Raw genomic sequence first — 25,161 nt, 5'->3', positions numbered from 1 at the left:
ACAAGTTTACTGAGCACCTACTATATGCCTGCCACTGCAGTGAATTAAAGGCAATAAAAGCAATAAAGTACAAAAGGTGTGTTTGAACTAGGGAGGAAAGTCAGGCCAGGGAAGAGGACTAAACGTGAGGCGCGGCTAGAGAGGCCTCCCCGATAAGGCAATAATAATAGATAACATTAATTGGGGATCTACTGCGAGCCAGTGTGCTAGGGCCTCACTTCCGAAAGCCAGTTTAAACTTACGCCACAACGCAATGAGACAGAGACTATCGCTACTCCTACTTGACAAATAAGGTGAGCATAAAGTGCTGACCCGGGGTGCCCGTCACTTAGGATTCTAAGGCCTTCCCCTTCTCCCCCATACCGCGGACCCCTAGCCCCAAGCCTTTTCCCGGCTGGAAGAAGGTTAAAGCCGGACAAAGCCCTACAACTGTAATATGCGCATGCGCGGAGCGCGGAGTGCGCTTGCGCAGACCGCAGGGTTACGTGGCCGGCCGGAAGTGATTTGTGTAGAACGGCCCTCAGACCAGCGCTTGTAGTAGCGGCGGTTCAGCATAAGGCAGCTGTTCTGCGCCCCTGCCGGCACTATCATGCTGAAGAAATTTGACAAGAAGGACGAGGAATCGGGTGAGGGGCCCAGGCCTGAAGTTAGGCTTGGGGAAGGCTGGACCATCGCGCAGGCTCTCAACACCCTCCCTGGGAGCCCTCATTCGGGGCTTCTGTCCTGACCAGAGGCCGAGGCCCAGTGAAGGACAGAGGCTTGTGCGAAGGTCCACGGTTGGTCAATGGCAAGACTCGGAGAGCCCGAGCATGCTCCACTGCCCCCCATTCGTAAGCTGGGACAACGCACGATTCACTGGGTGACCCTGGGCGGGTGACGCGCCCTTTTGGGCTTCAGTTTCCGCATCTGTCAGGGAAGTAGCAGATGTTCCTTTGCCCCTTTCTCTGTTGGATCTCTTGGGGTTCGCCGGGTCTGCATTGGTGCTGGCCAAACTGGGGCGTTCTCTGAGGAACCAGTGTCCTGCGGCTGAGAACCTGGACTCATTTATTTTTTTAGCTAACACTGAGCACTTACTGTGCAGTAGAACAAGTGAGGCACTCACAACCTATGTTGTATTAGAATGGTCACAGGGATAGTGGAGGAGAAAGACATAAACAAAATAATTAATAATAAAGCGTATAGTTAACTATAAATGTGACGTCTACTATGAAGAAATCCTAGTCACTGGGAGATGGTGGTCCCCAGGTGTAATAGGAATTCAGTTAAGTACTATTTGCATAAATGAATATAAGACAATAAATACACTATGAGAGTCACAGAGGGACTGTCCCAGGGTTGTTGGGTGATTGTAAGTGGTTTGGGGTAGAGAACGACCCTTGCAGGAGAGTGATATGATTTATGCACAGGTTGTAGAGTTTTGCTATTCAGAGGAGCTTGAACTTCACTATTGACTAGGCAGACAGTAGGGATATCTGTTGCTTATCTATAGTAGAGTTTTGAGATTTATGGTCACAACTTGTACTCAGCCTTCTCTGTTTTCTGACTGTAGGTGGAGGCTCCAACCCATTCCAGCACCTTGAGAAGAGTGCAGTACTCCAGGAGGCAAGTGTCATTTGCTCCCCTCTATCTTTCATCATAATGTCCCAGATGGATGCTATTGAGATGCTAACACATTCAAAGTGCTGGTATAAAGAACTGGGGAGAAGCCTATTTCTGGAAAGACAGGAAAACTTTGTTCCTGGAGAGAGTTCATTATGGTAACATTTTTGCTGTTCTTTATTTCTTTCTGGTTAACAAGCATTTACTAAGTATATGTTAGTAAATCAGTATATTCCTAACTAATATTTAAATTAAGATTTCAGGAGTTCTTAATAGATGAACTAAAGAAAAAATTCTCCTTGGTTATGAAAGTAAGCTTATCTAAGTACCTCTCAGCTTTTGAATGTGCTTGAAAATAGTCAATGGAAGGGAAATAAACTGGGCTAGAAAGTAATATCCTTGGTCACTTTTTCTTAGGCCCGAGTATTTAATGAAACTCCCATCAACCCTCGGAAATGTGCTCACATTCTCACCAAGATACTTTACCTCATAAACCAGGTAACAGGATGAGGCTGGGGGTAGGGGGGAGAAAACAGTGTTGGGGGATGTTGGAATACACAAGTGAAATAGCCCTTTGGCTATTCAGCAGCCTCTGGTTGTAGCCAAGGGCCCAGTTCTGGGACCCCTCAGTGTCCAACTTTGATGTATTGCTTTTAGTGGAGCCTCTGCAGGGTATGAGGATCTGGCCTGGACTGATCCAACAGGAAGAGCCTTCTGGCTTCTCCATCCCAAGCTCAGACTCTTTTCTTGATTAAAACAGGGAGAGCACCTGGGGGCCACTGAAGCAACTGAGGCCTTTTTTGCGATGACCAAGCTCTTTCAGTCCAATGATGTAAGTGCCCCAACCCCAGCTTTCCTTGAGAGAAGACAGCTGTGACAGGGTGGTGGGAAGGACCAAGGGAAAGTGAACCCACCAGTCAGTGTGGACTGCCTTTGTGTAGTCTAGAGTTTTCTTTTTCTAACCCTCGCCCTCATGCTGGGCTAGAGGTCCTAGGGCTTTTTCCATCTCTTTCCCAGTCCACTCTCCGTCGGATGTGCTACTTGACGATCAAGGAGATGTCTTGCATTGCAGAGGATGTCATCATCGTCACCAGTAGGCAAGTCCTGGGTCTGTGGATGGTTCCTCTGATGGTTCCTCTGATGGTTTCTGTTGATACAGAGGCCATTTTTTCTCATGTGTACTAGACAATGAGACTTCTGATTGACTCCCTCATCCTTCCTTTACTGCTGCCCATCACATGGCAGCCTCCAGAGTGTGCTGTTTTCCTTTTAATTCTTTGGTCTTAGCTTGAGCACAAATCCTTCCGTCCCTTGATTCCTCTTAGTCACCTGAGCCAGCCTGGTACTCTTATAAAGACCTTAGTGGGTACCAAGAGAGAAAACAAGAAAAACAGACATAGAGAATGCAAGGGGTATACAAATAGGCTTCCTTACTAAGTACTGGTTTCTACATTAGGCTGAGTGATTCAAGGGACAGATATGACTAAAGAATAATCCCTGCCCTTAGAAACTGTGGCTTAGTTTTCTTATTGCTTGTTAGTTTCTGGAGGGGTTATGGAGGTGTGTGTCATATATTCATTTGTAAGTTCATTTACACAATATTGATTGTCCATTAGTCCCTATGTTTAGCTCTGGGAATAGAGCAGCAATCAAGACAAACATGGTCTCTGCAACCCCAGAATTTACAGAGAAATAACCAGACAGGCTGTGAGAGCAGACCAGAAGGGCAACCAACTTGAATTTGGATAAGAAAAACTGTCTGAATGGAGTCCTGAAGGAGCAGTGAGAAAGAAGTGGAGGTGAAGGGGTGAGGAGTTCTCCAGGCTAAGAAAACAGCATATACAAATGCCTGGAGAGGAGAGATTGCACAGCCTGTTTGGGGACATTTTTGTTAAAGAGTTTATGCTTGATGGTAATGGTAGTAGGAAGCCTTGGAAATGTTTTAGTAAAAGCAGGTGAGTGACCTGGTCACTTTTGATTTTTATAAAAAAAATCCTCCATCTGGCTGCTTCATAGAATGTGACTTAGATGGGGTAAAAATAGAGAACACTAGTTAGGAGACTTGTGTAGTCCAGGTAAGCGTGGTGCTGGGAGCTATAGAGGAGTGGGTGAGGACTTGGGCATGTGGACAACTTCTTTTCCCCCTGCAGCCTGACAAAGGACATGACTGGGAAAGAAGACAACTACCGGGGCCCTGCAGTGCGAGCCCTCTGCCAGATCACTGATGTGAGTCTCCTGTCCCTACCCAGCCATCTGTCCTTTCCCTGCTTTTCAATTAAGATTCAGTCTCATCCTTTGCATTCTTTAGGTTTTCCCCGTCTGCTGGGCAAAGGAGGTGAAAAGGGGTTCAGTACAAAGGAAACATGTTTGCTTCCTCCTCACCTAACTTCTCCACACCCATACCTGCATTCCTAAAGGTTACTGAGGATTGATTGGGTCCCCTCTTGTCACCTCCTTGTCCCCACAGAGCACCATGCTGCAGGCTATTGAGCGCTACATGAAACAGGCTATCGTGGACAAGGTGCCCAGTGTCTCCAGCTCTGCCCTGGTGTCTTCCCTGGTGTGTAGCTGTAGCCGGGGTCCTGCAGGGCCAGGGGTTGGGACGGTAGGATCAGGAAACTGAAGAGAATATCAGAATTGCTTTCTAGTAGGTAATAAAAAGGGTTTCTGTATCCCCAGATCTGAGAGTCCCACTAACCTTAGTGAAGAGTGCTGGGGAATTCTGAATTGATTGAGGAGAGCAGTTGAATGGCCTTGATCCATCCTTTAGGATGACAGATTGTTGGAGTTTGGGCCTGGGAACAGGAGGATAGGAGCTGTCCTATGCTTGTATGCCATCTCAGAAGACCAGGACAATGGAGAGGGGCCCTGGGCTTTGTCTAAGGAAAGAACCAGGGCCTGGCTGAACTGGGAGTCAGGCCCAGGATATGTGATGGGATGGCTTCTGGCCTGCCTGCCCTTTAATGTACCCTGTTGCCCACAGCACCTGTTGAAGTGCAGCTTTGATGTGGTCAAGCGCTGGGTGAATGAGGCCCAGGAGGCAGCATCCAGTGATAACATCATGGTCCAGGTGAGGTGTGAGTGCAGCAGTGGTATTTAAAAGACTTAGACACAGATGGCATGGCACTGGCCAGTCCGAATGGACTCTCACCGCAGAGATTCTGGTGGTCCTTAGCTGGAGCAGGCTTTGATCCTTTTGTCATTGGATTGTAGGGAGGTTTGGAGGGTTTTGGAGGGGGGTGGTGGCTTGGGTTAGAGACTGCTTATCACCTGGTTCCAAAATATTAAAGTATTTTGATAAACAGCTAAGTATCCTTTTGGGGTATGTGATATAGCAAACCTTGCCCAGGCAGGCAGAAGGCCTTTGCCAAGCTGGCTTTGTTAGTGATGCATGGAAATATCTTAGTGGCACTTTTGTCTGCAGAACTCTTCTTGAGTATTCTAGACCAGGAATTCCTTTTATCTCTGTAGTTCTCAGTTTGCTTGTCTGTAAAATGGGAATGAAAGTTTCTGCCTCACAAAGCTGTGAGGATAAAATGAGACAACATCTATAACATCTGACGCATCTGGTGCATACCTGTAGCCCGTACCTCTGTGTTTATCTCTTTTCTTTCTCCTCACCCTTCGCACTGTTCCCATCTCCAGAGGCAGCTGGGCCCCTCAAAACACTTCCCAGGGTCACAGAAGCTTCTCACATAGAAGGCACCCACAGCCTTCTTAGCACTTCAGTGCCACTCTGGTAAGAAAACAGAAAAGAGTAAAAGGGACAGGAAATAACTTTGTGCACCTTACATCTCTAGAACAGTCCCTGGGTTTCAAGTCATTTAGATCTTGCTTTGCCAGTACCAGCCATGAGTCTGTGGGAAAGTCAGTGGGCTAAGAATATCTACCTGTGTAGGGTTTACCATCATAAGGCTGATATATGAGGTGTCTTCCATGACACCTTACAACACATGTCCATGCTCAGGGCCCAACTCCCTCTTTCCCTTTCTTGTCTAAAGACACTGGGTTTCCTCCCATTCTTTCATCTCTGTGGTGTCTTCTTGTCCCCCTTCACATTTGTATTCATGATGTCTGTCAGGTCTCTTGCCAGAATTGGGGGCAGAACAAGAACTACAGATATACTCATGGCTTGTTGAGGATTGTGTTAGGAGCCATCTGTATACACTGTCTGGGGGACTTGTCTGTGAGGCAGCTACTATGATGCCCATTTTAAAAATGAAAAGGCTAAAGCCCAAAGACATGCAGTGGCCTGCTCAGGGCCACACAGTTAGTAGACCTAGGCCTCACATATTTGTACTCTGCTGCTATTTTCTGTCCACCAGTACCATGCACTGGGGCTTCTATACCATGTGCGTAGGAGTGACCGCCTGGCTGTCAATAAGATGATTAGCAAGTTCACCCGGCATGGCCTCAAGTCTCCCTTTGCCTATTGCATGATGATCCGGGTGGCTAGCAAGCAGCTGGAGGAGGAGGACAGCAGGTAATGGCTCTTGTCTCCCCTCACTAGGTAATTCCTCATTCATTCTGCCATGCTAGGCCATTTCCAACTTCTTACCTCCTGTGTTCTTTTGTAGCCGTGACAGCCCTCTGTTTGACTTCATCGAGAGCTGCTTGCGCAATAAGCATGAGATGGTTGTCTACGAGGCTGCCTCAGCCATTGTCAATCTGCCAGGCTGCAGTGCCAAAGAGCTGGCCCCAGCTGTGTCAGGTTACCAGACATTCCTTCACCCCTTATATCTTTGATTGCTAGAACTAGGCCCTGGGCTAGGGGTCAGAGGAAGAAAGAAAATGCCCTCAAATAGGCTACAGTCTAATGTTAACCCTTTGAGTGCCAACATTGTTGTGAACGACGCTGACAAATTTTCCCAAAAGTGCCAGTGTTGTTCCCAGCAATTTTTTTTTCCTATGGCTATAAATGTAAATAACAATGGAATAATTCGTATTTTATGTTTTGTTCTCTTTTTTTTTGTACCTCAGGTTATATATATTGATATAATTTTTTTCTCATGTTGATCCAAATTTCGAATTACGCATGGCACTCAAAGGGTTAAAAAAAGGAATTAGTACCTAGTAAGCACCTGCTCTGTGCCATGCACTCTACTTGAGCCTCTCTCATGTGTTAACATTTAAGGGGTGGTATACTTTTAGTTCAGTCTTACCAATAAAGAGGTTGGGGCTCTGGTAAGTGGCATAGGTAAGGTTCACATCTGCTGTGCAGCCTGACAGGTAAAAAGTCCTGGTGGAAGAACCCAGGATTTATGAAACCAGTGCATGCACCCGAGGGGCTGAGCTGTCTCAAGTAAAGGAGAAAGCAATTCAGAGGGGTATTTCATAGCGTGGACACTGGAGCCTGATAGTCAGGGTGTAAGTCCAGGCTCTGCCAGTTAGCAGCTGAATGAGCCTGGGCAAGTTGTCCATTCTCTCCATGCTTCACTTTCTCTAGAATGTGAATGGTATCGTGCCTGTTACATAAGGTTATAGTAGTCAATAAACTTGTGTGGTCTATACAAATGGCTTAGAATAGAGATTAGCACCATGGTGAATACAGCAAAAGTATTCTTTGCTGTTATTATGGAGAATCTACCTGCCTCGAGTTTTTTGGATCTAGTCTGAGTGTTCATTGCTTCATTTGTGCTGGTCCCTGTGCTAGGTGTTACTATTTCACTGTATATCAGAAGAGCAAGCATGTGGTGTGCCAAGTGGTTGGTACTGGAAAGGAAAGTGGATACGTTGAGAAGTTAGAAAAGGAGAGGTACTTAGGGGTACTAAGTGTCAGAGAGGGGAAGGGTGTCCTAAGAGGGACAAACCCAGTGAAAAGCCAAGATGTTATGCCAGGAGAGTTTGAGTTGCAGACATTTTGGAATGAATAGACCAGTTTTTCTAATCTCTGTAATAATGGTCTAACCTGGACAGGTAGACAGATTAGGTTCATGTGTGGAGAGAGAAGTCTCCCTCCCTTCTTGGAGATAAAAATACAAGAACTAAATGAATTTACTCACTGATTTGGGTATTCATTCATACTTATTGTATTCCTCATATTTCCAGAATAATGAAAGACATAAATAAATAAGATGGAGCCTTCAAAATAAAAGTTATTTTAAGAAAAACAAATAAATTCTGAAAAAGTGTAAGAGAATAAAAGCCAAGTTATAGAAAGAAACATGGACACCTCAGAAAACAGTTCTGTAGTCATGTTTACTGTTACTCTGCGTGCAGAACTGAGCCCTGATCTTTCTGACAGTGAATGTATAGGGAGGGATACACTGCCTGACATGCACAGGCATAGTTTAGGAACTCAGGCCATTATTTAAACTGGGACTCAGGAAGTTCTGTTGGTTTCTGTATGTGCCTCAGGAGAGAGGAGTGGAGTTGTGCCTCACAGGGATGCACAGCTCAAGCCTGTGGTACAAACAGTCCTGGATTTCAGTCTTGTTTCTACCATTTACTGACTGCTAACCTAGAGTTACTTTAGTTTCTTTACACCCTTGTACCTCAGTCTCCTTATTTATTAAATGGGGAAAATAATTGGCTGCTTCTTCTAATTGTGAGGAAGCAGACAAGACATGACAGCTCCTTAGCATAGTGCCCGGCACACAGCAGATGCTCAGTAAACAGCAGCTCTCATCATTCATGAGACCCATTGGGCTGTCACATGCATTAAGGCCTCTGTGCTCATGGCTCAGGTACCCAGGGAAAGAACTTCCTTGACTGAGGTGGAGGTGCCAGCAGGAAAATGAGCTGAGCAGAGGGTTTGGGTCTGAACAGCCTCAACCCTTGCATCCTTATGATGCCCTGTTTCTGTTCCTCCTCTGTAAGCCTACCTGGGTTTTTCCTAGCTGCCAAGCAGTAAGGGCAGCCTGACACATGGCATCTGTCTCCCACAGTGCTCCAGCTTTTCTGCAGCTCACCCAAGGCAGCCCTCCGCTATGCTGCTGTCCGTACCCTCAATAAGGTAAGGGTCCAGTGGTGGGCAAAAGAGGGGCCTGACCGTCTGAAAGGGTCAGGGGAGGTGACCTGATCCAGCTGGAGGTACTTCCTAATCCCTAACCTTACCTGGATGTGTGTAGCCCCAATTTCAGTTACCTCAAGATGAGTTCATCCAGAGGACTTCTGACCAGCAGTGGAATGACAGAAGTCCTATTTTTTATCTCTTCTTCCTGTCGCCTTTATCTCGTTCCTCCCAAAATAGGTTGCCATGAAGCATCCTTCAGCAGTGACAGCCTGCAATCTGGACCTAGAGAACCTGGTCACAGATTCGAATCGTAGCATTGCCACACTGGCCATCACCACCCTCCTCAAGACTGGCAGTGAGAGCAGCATCGACCGCCTCATGAAGCAGATCTCCTCTTTTATGTCAGAGATCTCAGATGAATTCAAGGTACCAAGGATACCTTGGGAACACCCATAGTCCCCAGAGTCAGGAAGATGCTCTGTGTCCCCTCTCCATGTTCCCTAGTCATTGGGCTAGGGTTGATCTGGGAGCTGTTCAGGCTTGAGGGCTCAGAGAAGGCTGGTACAAAACTGTTCACGGGTTAGGCCTTGGGAGATGTGCATAGTCCTGCCTCTGGTGTTTGTCTACATTGTTCCTTCGTACAGCCAGTTAGCAGGGCATGATTGAGGATCAAGGGAGTAAATGTTGTCAAAGATGCTGCTGCTTTCCAGTTTGGATTGATGTGGTGCCATTGGTCAGTTTGGAAAGGTTATGTCTTAGATGAAGGAAGAGGAAGGTAATGATGGTGACTGCAGACATGTTATGTTTATGGGCACTAGGTGGAGTTATCTGGTAGACATTTGGCAGCACTGAACTCAGACAAGAGACAGAAATCTGGGAGTCAGTGACATAGAAAAGGTGGTTAAAACCATGGGAAGAGATAAGATTGCTGAAGGGATGGGGAGGGGCAAAGGTTGAGAAGGGGATACCCAAAGAGGAGCCAGAAAAGCTGACTGAGGGGAATCTCAAAGGAGTGGGGAGGTGGTGGTGGTGGTAGAAAGAGAAGCAGGGCAGGTGACATGGAGAGGGGGTTTATAGACTTACCTTGAAGTCTGAGTAGCAAAACAGAGTTTGGGGTCCTATAATATGGATCCAGGGCTGTTGGGACTGCTCTGCGTGCCACCCTGCCCTGGATGGGCTCAGGGACTGCATGCTCCCTTTGGGAGGGGATGGAGTTCCTCTTGTTTCCCTGCCCTGTGTCACATCCAGAGCCTTGCCTTGCCTAAGGAAGGACATCATTGGCACTTAGTGAACTGAGTAACTTCACCCTGAAGTGACAGGAGGCTGATGCTTATGCATGTCTGTTTGACTCAGGTGGTGGTTGTCCAGGCCATCAGTGCCCTGTGTCAGAAGTATCCTCGCAAACACGCTGTCCTCATGAACTTCCTGTTTACCATGCTGCGGGAAGAGGTAAGAGTAGGGGGCCAGCAGGGCATGCAAGGGCTCCTGGTGCTGGGAGTGACTTGGCTGCTGGCTCTATGTCAGTTTGCATGTATGCAGATCGACTTGTTAACTGGGCAGATATCCGGTTCCTGTGGTCATTTAAAAACTCCTCATGAACTAACAGATAAGTACGTAGCAGTTACTAGTAATTATAATAGTAACTATAATGACTCAGTACCCTGGCTTTAAAGACACGGTAGGTGCCCTGAGGCAATGCCTGTGCAGATGACAGGAAAACATGTTTTGCACTTGTAGCTAGTGTAGAAATATGCTGGAGCATTCCAGGAGCTCCGGGGGTGGCTGCTTCTGAAACTGTGCTAATATTGTGACATTTGTTCTGTTTTTTATCTTCCTGATGTGAATTAATGATTCACTAACACCACCTTTCTTGGATGTCTCAACAAAACTGGTTAATTTGGAGGAGCAGAAGCGAAGTGTTTGTGGAGTCAGTTTGGTCCCCAGATACTTGATGTGCCTTTGCAGCAGCCCCAGAGTGGCTCTTGGACCAAGGCACTAGAGGAGCCATTGCCTTATGTGGCTTCGGGGTTCCCAAGAATATTGGAAGGGAGGAGAACACTGATGCTTAGGGAGCTTTCAGCTAATGGGCCTGGCACTTTGGAGACACTACGCAGTGTACACAATCTTGTGATCCTCATAATAGGCCTTGTCCATAGACATTACTTTCTCCCTTTAAAAATCAGGGATTTGAGTTTCAGAGACGTGAACTAACCTACCTGTGGTCACCAGACCTATACATGTCTGAGCCAAGATCTGAAACCAGATCTCTCTGTCTCCAAAGGCCATGATTTTCTATTAGATCTCCTTTCCTACCAGCAAAATTCATGGTTCCGTGTAATGGTTGAGTGTAATACCTTCACTTACTAGAGTGCAGCACTTAGGCACTGAGACCTTGTCTTCTAGAAATAGGTCTGTTTCTAGCTTTCTACGAAGAGGCTTGTCATTCTTTAGTTAGGCGGCTGCCAGCAAAACCTTGATGCACTTACTCTGAACTTAGTGCCCACCAGGCTTGCTGACTGGCTATAGAACTGATAAAATAGTGCTTGAAGGTTTACAATGTACCTAGTTATAGCATAGCCTTGTTGAAATGTACAAATGCATCTTATTTATTCTTCAAAATAACATGTGAGATAAACACACTAATGATCCTTATTACGAAGGAGTATGAGGTTCAGTCAAGGAAAGTGGCTCACAGCCATAAAACAAAGTAATCTGAGAACAGGGGCCAGATTTGATCCACAGTTAGGTTTTATTTGGACTGTATAAAGCTTTAAACATTTCAAATTAGTAGCAATTATTTAAAAATCAGGAAAACAACTACCACCACCATTGTAACAGGTTTCCAGTTTCTCCTGAAAAACTTGTCAGATCTGTCAACACAAGGCTGAGTATGATTTCCCTCTTTAGATGGGACAGACACTGGCTGTTGCCCCACTGTTCCTATTCAGTCTGTTTCATGTTGCCAGGTTACATGCCTGGAACCTATAGGCACCTCATTTGACACCTTTGTCATTAAAGTCTAAGTAGCAGCGCATAGGTTTGATCTAGGCTCTTCTGGCTCTCCACTGCCTTTTTTTATTTTTAATTGTGGTAAAACACACATGACAAAATTTACCATCCTAACCATTTTTAAGTACTAAATATATTCACATTGTTGTGCAGCAGATCTCTTTTTTTATCTTGCAAAACTGAAACTCTACCATTCTACTTTCTGTCTCTATGAATTTGACCTCATATAAGTGGAATCAAGCAATATTTGTCATTTTGTGACTGGCTTATTTCATTGAGCATAATGTCTTCAAGTTCCTACCACATTGTGGTGTGTATCAAGATTTCCTTCCTTTTTAAGGCTGAATATTTCACTGCATATGTAGACCACATTTTGTTTATCCATTCATCTGTCAGTGGACACCTGAGTTGCTTCCACCTCTTAGCTATTATGAATAATGCTGTGTGAATATAGGTATACAACTATCTCTTCAAGACCCTGCTTTCATTTCTTTGGGGTAAATACCTATAAGTGGAACTGAGATCATATAGTAGTTATATTTTTTAAAAAATTTTAAGGAACTGCCATACTGTTTGCCGTAGCATCTGCACCACCTATTTTGCCTTTTATCTCAAAGTTAGGAAGAAAATAAAACTCAAACTCTTTCTATTACACCAAATACTGTTAGAACTGGAAAGTGCCCAGCAAATATTCAATCCAAGGTCTTTAGTTTTACACAAAAAGGAGGTTGAATACAGGGGCCAGGTCCTTTGTCTCTAGATTCTGTGTTTGGACCACTGTCTTGGGTCTTAGTTAGACTCTGAGCCTCACAGCTTCTTCTGGAGAGAGCACCTTGTTCAGCCTAACCCCTTCCACTGCAGGGTGGCTTTGAGTATAAGCGGGCCATTGTGGACTGCATCATCAGTATCATTGAGGAGAACTCCGAGAGCAAGGAAACAGGACTGTCACACCTGTGTGAATTCATTGAGGATTGTGAGTTCACTGTGCTGGCCACCCGCATCCTGCATCTCTTGGGCCAGGAGGGGCCCAAGACCAACAACCCCTCCAAGTACATCCGCTTCATCTATAACCGAGTGGTCTTGGAGCATGAGGAGGTCCGGGCAGGTGGGTCTGAGCCAGGGCTGAATTTGAGCTCTTAGCTTGTTGTTAAGTAGACTGCCCTGGCAAAGGGGCCTGAGCCCTAAACGAGGACAGGGCACTTGGTGTTCTTGCCTCACAAGCTCAGTTTTTGAGAATATTGCAAAAGGACCTTAGATACTTTGAGGTCATCTAGTTGAATGGTTCTTAACCCCTATTTCTTTTACTGATTTTTTTTTTTAAGTCTCACTTAAACTGTTTAACTTTATTTTTTTTACAATAGCTGTGAGATGTAATACCATAAAACTTACTCTTTTAAGTGAGTGTGCAATTATCATATTAATTTTAATCTGTTCTTTTCTCCTCATACCCACTGGACAGATTTTCCTCTTTCAGCAAGTCATAATAATGAAGTAATAGTTCATTTTCTCATTGATGTTAATCTAGTGCTTAACTGTGAGTTAAGGCCATTTTGATACAGAAACTGAGAAGCCTGAAGTTGTGGCCAGTTTCTGGGCCCTCATCCTAGTTAATGCTGAAAGTGGCTCCTGGATCCCTAGTTTGGGGCTGCTTTATCCATAAAATAGATGAGAAAGTCAAGGCTGGTTGGTGCCAAGATCCACCCAGAGCCTTGTTGTATTAGCTCTGGTACATCAGCTATATCTTATGTGCTTCATAAACATAGGTGCTGTGAGTGCTCTGGCCAAGTTTGGAGCCCAGAATGAAGAGATGTTACCCAGTATCTTGGTGTTGCTTAAGAGGTAAGTCTAGGCTTGAGGGCCGCTGTTGGGTGATAGAGTTCCCTCAGGCTCAGGCAACTTTCTTCTGTCTGTTTTTAACTATAAAGGGGAGGGAGGGCAGTTATACAACTATGGATTGTAGGGGAAAAATAGAAGACACAGAAGAGCATGACAAACGATATACAAAAATGCCTACACCCAGATGTGACCATTGTTTGAGTTTAAGAAAATATCTATATATGTGTGCGTGTATATATATGTGTGTGTGTGTGTGTGTATGTATATATATACATGATATATATATTTCCTGAGATATAATAGTTGAACCTTATAATTCACCCATTTAAAATGGTAGTTTTTATTATATTCACAGAGTTGTACAGCCATCACTACAATCTAAGTTTAAAAAATTTTTATCACCTCAGAAATAAATTCTATATCCATTATTAGTCATTCTCTACTCCCCTTAATACCCCACCACCGCCAGCCCTAGACAAACAAGCACTAATCTACTTCCTATCTCTATGGACTTGCCTATTTTGGATATTTTATATAAATGCCATCATACAATTTGTGGTCTTGTGTGTGTCTGGCTTCTTCACAGTGTTTTCAAAGTTCATCCTTGTTGCAACATGTACCAGTACTTCTTTCCTTTTTATTGGCTGATATTTCATTGTATGGCTATACCACATTTTATTTATCCATTCATCAGTTCATGGACATTTGGGTTGCTTCTATTTTTTGGTTCTTGTGAATAATGCTACTATGAATATTTGTATATGGATTTTTGTATGGATGTATGTTTTCAGTTCTCTCGAGGGTATAACTCACTAGGAGTGAAATTGCGGGGTCATATTAAATATTTTTTTCACATATGCTGTTGGATACAGGTGATTAGTTGCTTCCCTCATTGGGTGGGCTTTAGGGAGAGGATCCAGGGAATATGATTATGGTCACCTCCCATTAATAAGTTAGATGGCTGGAAACCACATCTGGAGACTGATCTCTCAGAGCTTTAAGAGACCAGCTTTCTCTCACTGCTCTGATGAAGCCCTGCCGGATCCCTTGTGTAACTCCTTTGGGGCTTCAGTCAGATGTACCTTATGTTCTGGCTCCAGGTGTGTGATGGATGATGACAATGAAGTCAGGGACCGAGCCACCTTCTATCTCAATGTCCTGAAGCAGAAGCAGAAGGCCCTCAATGCAGGCTATATCCTAAATGGTGAGCCTTTCCCTGTCTGTCTTTGACTCTATCAGAGCTGCGACCTTCTTTATCACTACAGAGCTGGACAGGGGTAATCTGAGGCAAGACACTTTCTGGACTTTTAATGGCATCCCTGTGAACCCAGGAGACTTTGGATCATGTGGTTCACACCAGTGTGGGAGGATACAGCCCAGTGAATTGAAACCCTAATCCTTAATAAAAAACCTCTGTTTGGCACAGTGCTTTACCCTTTATCAGTCACTCCTGTATGTATGTTCCCCACAGCAATCCTAACAAGGAGGGTGTGGATAAGGAAGTAGAGGCTCAAAGAGTTAAGTGGCTTTCTCAGGATCATACAGTCTAGGGCCTCCGTTTTTCATTGGGGAATTCCTGGTGCTCATTGTGTCATGCGTTCCAAGCAGAGTGACTTCTCTCCTGTTGGCCTCTAGGTTTGACTGTGTCCATTCCCGGTTTGGAGAGGGCTCTACAGCAGTATACACTAGAACCGTCAGAAAAACCTTTTGACCTCAAGTCTGTGCCTCTGGCTACCACGCCCTTGGCTGAACAAAGGACAGGTAACACATGGAGGGTCTACATTGGCTGTGAAGCCACTAAACGTAACCAGGATGGATGAGGTTGTGCTGAGAGGAGGAAATAATACTTTTTGTCTCTGGCTCCAGGAAATGGAGAAACACATAAACACTCTTTCTCACATGTCATATACTCAGGAAATTATAATCCCTAAATAACAGCACCATGTTCAATGTCACACTGCCCTTTTACTGTGCCTCATTAGTGGACTTGTTCACCATGTGTATTTGCTCCTGCAGAAAGCATCTCCATCACAGCAGCCAAGCAGCCTGAGAAAGTGGCAGCTACTCGACAGGAGATCTTCCAGGGTGAGTAGCAGTACTCAGTGGGGCTCTCAGGAACAGGACTCAGCATCCTCAGCTTTGGAGTAGTTGCTCTCAGGGAATCAGAGTAAGAACGGTGTTTATTGGGTCTATTCTGAGCACTGGACCCTAAAAGTGCTTTAGACAGTACATTTGATCCTCATTTGGAGGATATTAGGTCCATTTGGAATCTGAGCAATTCAAAGTTCAAGAGAGAGTAGTTTGTCCAAGGTTGCAAAACAAGAAAGTGAAGGGGCTGGAATTAAGATCCTAATAAAACTGTCTCAGAGCTCTCAGCCTTGATCTGAAGACTCAAACCCCTGGGACCCAGGCCAGTTTAGGATGTCTGTTTCGGCACAGTTGGGGTCTGTAGGCACTGGTACTTTTTCCTGGGTTCCATATGTGTTCAGACTACATTGTATTGTAACATTTTGTTTAAGCATTTGTCTATTCCTCTGGTCTTGCATTTTTAAGGGGCAAGGCTGTATATCTAATTGCCAGACCATTTTGTCCGTGGAATTCCTACCTTCAAGGACTAGCACCTTGCCGTTTCTACTTTCTGGAGGCCACCTACATTCCTTGTGTAGTGACCCCTTCCTCCATCTTCACAGTCAGCAGCATAGCCTCTTCAAATCTGACTCTGACCCTCCTGTCTCCCTCTCATAAGAACTTTTGTGAATACATTGGACCCACCCAGGTAATCCAATATAATCTCCCCATCTCAAGATCTAACGTAATTATATCTGCAAAGCCCCTTTTACCATGTGACAAAATATTTTCACAGGTTCTGGGAATTAGCAATCATTCTGCTACACCTTCTGAGGAAGATTTCTTCTAAGCCACCTAACATTTATTAATCACATGATAAGTTCCAGGAACTTTGCTAGATCTTGACATTTATTGCTTCATTTATCTTCACAACAGCCCTGTAACCAAGAGTATTTTATCTGTTTTATTGATGATAGCTACTAGCAAAATCCTCGGTAGTAAGTGTCAGGTCTAGAAACTTGAGGCCCAGTAAAATGAATTTCCACAAAAAAACACTCTGGTGGCTAATCGTCATGGTAGCCTAAAAGTCCCTCCTAATATCTAAGCTGACTCTTTCTGGGCATCTAGTATGGCCTATCCCTATTTGCCACAGCCAGGTTCCAGCAGTGGGCTGGGTCCTGTTTCCTGCACACTTTTTTAGATATGTTCCTTCACGCTGCAGAGGGCTGAAGCAGTCACATAGACTCTTTGTGGCGAGGAGGAAAGCAAAATAATAACAATTATGCCTACTTTCTGTCTCTGTCCCTGAAAACGAATTGAGTACCTACTAAGTACAGGGCAAAATATCAGACCTCTGGCATCAAGGTACAATTCCTGTCCTTAAGGAGTTCAGTTTAATTGGGAAGACAAATTGAAAGTCTTAGAGCAGTGGTCTTCAGATATCAGTAGGTATCAGAGTCATCTGAGGAACTTGTTAGAAATTCAGATTCCTGGGTCCTAAACCAAGAGATTCTGATTAAGCAGGTTTGTGGAGATGGGTACAGGAATCAGAGTTTTCAATAGACCTTCACCCGTAGGTAATTCTGACACAGGTAATCCATGACCATAGTTTGAGGAATCCTGCCCCTGCTGTAGAACAGGGAAGTGAGCAGCAACTTTAGCCATCACAGATGGACACCGTATGCAGATAGCTGCCAGATGCCTCAATCACCTGGACAGACCAGGATGGGTATCCGTAGGGCTAGGCTTTACCAGATGCCCACAGACCACTCTTAACTTGAGTTTTCTGCAACACTCTGAATCTGAAACATACCTTTTTTTAAAAAAAAATGTATTTTTCAATTATAGTTGACATACAATATTATATTAGTTTCAGGTGTACGATAAAACATTTTTTTATTGGTCATTTGTCTTAGCTGACAAATGTGCAGGACCAGATTATTCTTTTACCTGATTCTGGAGCAGCATTCATCCCATCCTTTTAGTCTTTTCCTACTTTCCATCTTCTTTTAAGAAACTGCTGAGCTTCTGAAGTTGAGGGGGGTCTCCAAATGGATAATGCCTAGAACATTAGGGTATCCCAGTTAGTTTGTTGCTTCTGAGGTCTTTTGTAGACAGAGGGTAAGAGAATATTCATAGTGGGTGGTACAACTTGAGCAAAGTTAGGGAGATGAGAAAATGTATCAGTAAATATATTTAGGAAATAGTAAACAGTTGTGTATGTACATCTACCCATCTCAGTAGGATGAAAGACCTTAAGAATTGGGCATGAGCATTTATTAGAAATCATCACAAGGTGGTTTGGGAATTGAGAAGCTGAGTAAATCTGTGGCCTGTGGTTTTCAGAGCAGTTGGCAGTGGTGCCAGAGTTCCATGAGCTGGGGCCCCTCTTCAAGTCCTCACCTGAGCCTGTGGCCCTCACTGAGTCAGAGACAGAGTATGTGATCCACTGTACCAAACACACCTTCACGGACCACATGGTGTTCCAGGTGAGCAGGGAGGGCTGAGGTCCTGCTGAAGCATCCTGGGACCAGGGAGTGGTTCCAGGTCTGTTGGGTCCTATAGGCTCCCCACTCAGTAAGTTGGTGACCAGGACTGTCACAGCTGGTATGTCTCTTACATCCTTGACTGAGGCCCTTTCTGGCTCCTGAGTGTCAGGATGGAGACAAGGAACCTGAACAGGGTGACCGGGATGGGAGTCAGGTTGGCCCATGGAGTGAGAGGTAGAATCCCCTGCCTCTTCCACTGCAACAGAGCTTAGACCTAAAGCAGTGTCTTAAGTAATCCCTGTATCCCCTGGTCCAGTTTGACTGCACAAACACTCTCAATGACCAGACCTTGGAGAATGTCACAGTGCAGATGGAGCCTACTGAGTCCTATGAGGTGCTTTGCTATGTGCCTGCCCGGAGCCTACCCTACAACCAGCCTGGGACCTGCTATACTCTGGTGGCACTTCCCAAGGAAGACCCCACAGCTGGTGAGTCCCCCTCCAGATACCCTCAGCATCAGAATGGGCTTGACAGCTTGTGCACGAGTCATTTATCTTTATTCAGAGCTTTAACTCCTTGATTTCAGTCCTAAGGAGAAGAATAAGAATGGCTAAGTTCCAGGTACTTTTCATTTTCTCCTCATAGAAGACCTATGAGGATAAGTATTGCCATCCCTATTTATAGATGAAGAACTGAGACTCAGGTTAAATGGCTTGTCTAAGTTCAAGTGCCTGGTAAGAGGCAGAACCCAGGTCTATGTGGTCCTCAATCCAGTACCCTTTTATTATACTATGAAAGAGTACAAAGACAGACACAAACACCAAAGCATCCCAAATCTATTTCTCCCAAGGAAATCACCAGCTGCTTTTTCCGGCCTCTGACAGTGAACCTCTTACTGCTACGTGGATGTAGCCATCCTATGTCTGCTTTCCTCTTCTTCCTTCCCCACAAGAGGAAACATCAAACACATGACTTTACTCTCCTTCAACAAGGTGTTGCCTTCTGTCCAGATTTGTGGGGTTGGATGGCATGTTGCCACTACTGATAATCTGGCAAAGGTCTAGAGAGCCAGCTGTTGTCACCTGCCCTGTGGAGGAGCTCATCCCCTGGAGTAGCTAGGGACATTCTGACCACCCAGCCTTTCTTTCCCACAGTGGCCTGCACATTCAGCTGCATGATGAAGTTCACTGTCAAGGACTGTGACCCCACCACTGGGGAGACCGATGATGAAGGCTATGAGGACGAATATGTGGTGAGAAGCCAGGGTTAGGGGGCTCAGTTTTGTGCCTGAAGCCGAGAGCAGCTCTCCAGAAGCCGACAAGCAGATGTGAAGCATTTTCTTGCTGTTCTGCTCTTTATAGCTCTCTTTGAAAGAAACTTTTTAACTTGAAAAAATGCATGCTAGTGTGTAAAAGAAAACTTAAGAAATATAAAAACAAAGTATAAACCAATATTACCCATAGTTCTTGGGCATTATTTTGGGGTGGGGTGGGGAGTTATATAATTGAGGTCATTCTGTACATTTATAGGTCTTGCTGTTTTCACTTGAAACCATAGTGTATTTTTCCGTGTCATTACAAATACTTCATAAACACAATTTTAATGACTTTAAAATACTCTTAATAGCTATATCATAACTCACTTGATTCCTTTAATATTGGGCATTTGGGATTTCACATTTTTACTCTTTATGAATGCTGCATTAAACATCCCTTTGGGTACAAATTTTTATCTGCATTTCAGATTATTTCCTTAGGATAGATTCCTAGAAGTAGAATAATTGGATCAAAGGGTAAGGATGATTTTAAGACTTTTCTATTCATATTGTCAAATTGCTTTCTATAGAAACTGGATGAGGCTGCATCTGCTAGCCAGTTTTTTTATGCACTGAAACAGCCCTTCCAATTCCACCTTTCTGAGCTTTGGTGGAATCATTTCAGGGTTTGACCATGGGGCAGTGGCTCAGTGCTACCTGAATATAAACCATGAGGCTCAGTTTGGGACTGGAAATTGTTAGAGCCCCAACTAGAGGGCCAGTCATTGAAATACAACTAACATCACTGTTGCGTTGTGTTATCCTAGAACCACTGAGGAAGGGCCTTCCCTGAGCCAACAATGACCCCAATGGGCGGGAACTGTCCTAGGACCAACTGAGCTCCTTGGGATGGCTGGGTCTGAAGCATTGCTTCTATTGTAGGAGCTAAGTCTTACTTATGCACACCTTAAACATCTGCAACAGTTGGGGCTCAGTGAAGATCTGTTGGTTGGTTGAATGAATGGGAAACCTTTATGTACACTTAGTCTAAGATGAGGGTGGTAATTATGTGTCCTGTTCCGAGAACACACAGCTAAGATGGAGGTATGGGTCAAATATATGTCAGACCCAGAGGACACAGCTGAGGTTAAGGGGAGGACCTATAGGAGTGACAGAGCCATAGGAGTCAGACTGCAGTGAGTGCTCTTGTACAGTCCCTGGATCCTTGAGGACTGATTTTAGGCAGACTTCAGAAGGGATGTGATCTTACAGCTAACACCCTCAGGTGGGTACTTGGCTCGAGGTGTTTTCCAAGGGACTACTTGGCTGTGAGCACCTTGAGGACAAGTACCTGGTCACATTGCTGTATGTCCCCAGGGCCTACCACAGTATTCAGCAACCTAGGAAGTAACTGCTCAATGTATTGCAGGAAGGTGTGAGTAGTGAGTTCAGAGCAGAGGCCCAGAGGTGTGCAGAGCATGGGACTCTCTCCACTTGATGTGTGTGCCTAACTCTTAATCTCCCATCTCCCCAGCTGGAAGATCTGGAAGTCACTATAGCTGATCACATCCAAAAGGTCATGAAGCTGAACTTTGAAGCTGCCTGGGATGAGGTAGGAGATGAGTTTGAGAAGGAAGAAACATTCACCTTGTCTACCACCAAGACACTTGAAGGTAAAATCCTTGGCTCATGTTGAAGTACTTTTCATATTCCTTCCCTGACCCTGCTTCCCCTAGGATCCAGGGCCATGTCTACAGCACATACTTCAGATGCCACTTCAGAGCAGGGTTAGGGGATGGGGTAGTTGTGATGGCACAAAGAAGAGACATCTTATGTGACTTAACTAATACAAAGTAATATTGAGTGTAAACTAATTGAATGATGAAATAAAAAAGAAAAAAAAGATATGTAGCTTAATGATATAGGATTTCTCCCTACAGAGGCTGTGGGAAATATTGTGAAATTCCTGGGAATGCACCCTTGTGAGAGGTCAGACAAAGTGCCGGATAACAAGAACACCCACACATTATTCCTGGCCGGTAAGCACCATTTACAGTTGAGAAGGACCTGGGTAGTCTGCAGCCTGGATGCCATTGCATCCTGGACTATGGGCTCCCACTGGGAACACGGGGAGTCCAAATTCATGGTGTTGAAAATTCACAAAGTTAAAAAAAGACCTGAAGTGAAATGTCTCCCTCCTGACCCTTGCTGCCAATCAACCAGTTCCCTTCCAATGGGCAACCATTGTTATTATTACAAATAATCCCAGTGTGTCTTTTCAGTGATATTTTAAAAATATTTTATTTATATTTAGAGAGGAAAAGAGGGAGAAAGAAAGGGAGAGAAACATTGACGTGGGGACCTGGCCCACAACCCAGGCATGTGCCCTGACCGGAATCAAACCAGCAACCTTTTGGTCCACAGGCTGGTGCTCAGTCCACAAATCCACACCACTCAGGGCTCCTTCCACTGCTCAGGTGGTTGCTGCATTGTCCTGTAAACCAAAAGGTCATGTGTTCAATTCCCAGTCAGGGCACATGCCTAGTTTACTGGTTCGTTCTCTGGTCAGGAAGCATACAAGAAGCAACTGACGGGTGTTTCTCTCTTTTTCTCTCTTCCCCTCTCTCTAGGATCAATGAGCATGTCCTTAGGTGAGGATTAAAAACAAAATTTTTATATAAATTTATTTTTTTTGTTTTTCTATTATAGCTGTCCCACTTTTTCCCCCATTGCTCCCCCTGACATAGCCCACCCCTTCTTCCACAGTCCGTGTCCGTGGGTTATTTATACTAGTTCCCTTAAAAAATTTTTTTTAATAAATAAAATTAAAAAATTCAAATATTTATGTACAAATGGTTTTATTTTTCACTTTTAACAGTTCATCTTGGAAATCTTCCCTGTCAACACATAGACTTTCCTGATTTAAAAAAAAATTGTGGTAAAATATACATAACACAGTTCAGTGGCATTAAGCACATTCATATTGTGCAGTTACTGCCATCATCCATCTTCACATCTTTTTTATCTTCCCAAATTGAATCCTTGTTCTTTTTTGTAGCTGCCTCAAATTCCATTGTGTAGATATATCATAATTTTATAGAACCAACCTGTATTAAGGAACATTTAGATTGTTCCAGTCTTTGGCTATTACAAACAATGATACAGTGAATAATCATATAAACACATGTGTACATATACATACATACTTTATTTTGCTTGTGTGCACTGAGGTCAGAGTGTATTTCTCATTTTGATAAATATTTCCCGTTGTCTTCCATAGAAATTGTATGCCTTTCTTCCCATACTCTGGACAGTGCAATGTGTTATCAAACTTGATGACCTTTGCCAGTCTGGGTGCAAAATGCTATCTCAGTATAGTTTTATTTTACATTTCTTGTATATTGAATGACATTAAGCATCTTTGCAAATGTGAAGTACCATTTGTATATATGTCCTGTTTTGTGAGTTGTTTTCATATTCTTTGTCTAATTTTCTAAGAGGAATGGAATTTTAAGCATTCATTATGGAAATTTTTGAATGCCAAAATATTGAATAGTACAGCAAAAATATTGAATATTACAGTGAAATCCCATGTGCTTATCTTTCAACTGCAACAACTACAGCATCTATAGCCCCACTCATTGTCTCCCTCCTGGATTATTTTAAAACAAATTACAAATGTAGCATTATGTATGTAAATCTTTCATATCTGTATGTTCCTGTAAGAGATAATGACCCTTTATTTTAAGGTGGTGGGTGGGGGGGGATACATTTATCAACACCTAACTCATGAACAAAAGGCAGTAGTATTTTTTTGCCGAGTATTTATAAACAGGGTTGGAAGGTAACTCTGCTTCAGTGCCCTGCTCACAGCTGACAGCCCCCAAGCCCATGTTTCCGGCCACAGTGAAGCAACCCAGTCCCCTGGGTCTTGCTGACACCTACTCTGTGGTTTGGTCATGGTGGGGCTGTCCCTTCACCTGTGCTCTTAGATTCATCCAACATGTGTGAGAGCCTCTGTGATACCAAGTAAACCCTTATATGTCCATTAATTCATATGATCTATGGCAGAAGCTTAAAATATGATTAATATTGTCTCTTCCACTTTCTGTTTGAGGATGCTAAAGCTCAGAGAGGCCTTGTGCAAGGCCTCACTCAGGGATTTAAGCCCAGTTTTCCTGTTCCCAGACGTACTTCTGCTTCACTGCCCCGGAGCTGCCTTGATCAGTCGCTGCAAATGCCACTTCAGTATAACATCTGCAGCCCGCTTCTGTCTTACACACCTGTACTTCTCTCTTCCCTTCTAGGTGTGTTCCGGGGTGGTCATGACATCCTGGTGCGTTCCCGGCTGCTTCTTTTGGACACAGTTACAATGCAGGTGACAGCCAGAAGTTCAGAGGAGCTGCCAGTAGACATCATCTTGGCATCTGTGGGCTGAGGCCAGCCTGCGTAGACCCTACTCCTACCCTTTCCCCCCAGCACTGTGCAGAAGTCACACCTTCCTCATATGCCCAGTGGAAACTCCTTCCTAAGCCTCTGTATTCAAAAACAATTAGGAATGATTGGGGTTTTTTTTTTTTTAACTTAAGCCTTTACCCCAGGACTGTTAAGGGGTAACATTTTTTTCTTTTTTTTTAATTTTAAGGACGATTTTAGCTTATACTAGAACTTGTCATCACAAATTAATAAAATGCATGTATCTTGAATTTATCACCAGAGAAACCAGCTTATCCCTATAAATAAATCAGCATGTATTTACTGAATGACTGCTACTTCTGCAGACTCATGTTTAGCAGCTCCACCTTCCCCTTCTGGACTCCCCACCAGCAAGAACCCCACTCTATCCCCTTTGCATCTATAGCCCTTTGACTGCTGTACTTACCATGAGGCAGTACCCTCTCCTACTTATTCATCTCTGTCCAAGCCTCACACCCAGGAACAGGAGCAGCACAGGTTTGCTGAGGGAATGACAGCAGCTAACAGGCTTTGAGTACATGCATTTATTCTTGCATTTTCACAAACACTTCTACGTGGTAGATGGCAGTCCCAAAGGGTTTTGGATTGATGACCATCGGGTCTGAAGTAGAATGTGTGCTGGGGTTTACTTACTCCCACTTCAGTCCAATTCGTGGAATGCACAGAAGACAACAGCCTTTAGAGAGCACTGTTAGCTCCAGATTGAGAAATTCCTGGTTTATGCCCAAGGGAGCAGGCTCAGAGGCCACCTCAGCCAGGTGGTTTACCAACTTTGTGGCTGAAATATACCTAAAAAGCCCATTTTAAAAATCCGGGCCTCACCCTTGGAGATCCAGACTGGGGAGGAGGGATGAAGGTGAGGGCCGTGAGAGGCCTCATTCTGGTGCCCGCTGAAGTTTAGTTTTGTTATATTCATGAAAGGTTTCCTGGTGGTCCAACTTTTTGCCCCAAACTATGAGACAGTTAATAGAGTGTGAAGTAAAGAAAACGTTTTCTGATTTTACCCCTATCATGGCTTGGTTCCCTAGAATTATCTACCATCTCCGCCAGTGCCCTTGGGATGTACCTCGTCCTTGCGGATCCTTCCCTAGCCCCATTCCTTCTCTTTACTTCGGAAGGGCAGTTAACCTCTCGGGGCAGACGAATGTGGAGGAAAGTGGAGGTCCAGCAACCCCTAGTATCAAGGAGTGCCCAAAGGCAACCCTAGTCTTCTGGTGCACTTTATAAGACTGAGATTCCGGGGACGACCTTCCCTCGACGTGATGCCCTTGGGAAAGAAGCCTGAGTTGCAGGGCTTTGGGAACAAGGGAGCCGCCCTCCGCTTGGAGGCGGGGCTACGCTGCGCCGCTGGGGGCGGGGTCCGGGTTGCGGCCTGCGCAGCGCGAGAGCAGGACTGCGGCAGAAGGGCGCTGCGCGAGTGGGCGGACGCGAAGGTGAGGGGGCTCGGGTGGGGGCGTTGGAGCCTTCTGGTGCGG

General features: G+C 44.7%; 1 protein-coding gene across 2 annotated transcripts; it reads left to right on the top strand.

Moving 5' to 3' along the window:
* The first annotated feature begins 484 nt into the window (after positions 1-484).
* Positions 485-23,791, top strand: COPG1 (coat protein complex I subunit gamma 1). Of its 2 annotated transcripts, XM_090285924.1 has the most exons (24): positions 485-626; positions 1,550-1,602; positions 2,017-2,097; positions 2,360-2,431; positions 2,617-2,696; positions 3,750-3,825; positions 4,067-4,159; positions 4,583-4,669; positions 5,925-6,082; positions 6,177-6,310; positions 8,487-8,554; positions 8,792-8,980; positions 9,908-10,003; positions 12,425-12,668; positions 13,327-13,402; positions 14,500-14,603; positions 15,035-15,160; positions 15,416-15,484; positions 17,813-17,955; positions 18,272-18,443; positions 19,110-19,207; positions 20,745-20,883; positions 21,151-21,249; positions 23,518-23,791. In XM_090285924.1, exons 1-24 carry the CDS (start codon positions 590-592, stop codon positions 23,646-23,648), a joined length of 2,625 nt encoding a protein of 874 aa, XP_090142050.1. In that variant the 5' UTR covers positions 485-589; the 3' UTR covers positions 23,649-23,791. The 2 variants fall into 2 exon arrangements, with proteins under 2 accessions (XP_090142050.1, XP_090142051.1); XM_090285925.1 differs by lacking the exon at positions 21,151-21,249.
* Positions 23,792-25,161: the final 1,370 nt, after the last annotated feature.

This window comes from Furipterus horrens, unplaced genomic scaffold (genome assembly GCF_987537825.1).
Source record: "Furipterus horrens unplaced genomic scaffold, mFurHor1.1.pri manual_scaffold_8, whole genome shotgun sequence".
NCBI classification, from domain to species: Eukaryota; Metazoa; Chordata; class Mammalia; order Chiroptera; family Furipteridae; genus Furipterus; species Furipterus horrens.
The sequence above is the reverse complement of the archived record's forward strand: the minus strand, read 5'-3'. Positions and strand labels throughout refer to the sequence as shown.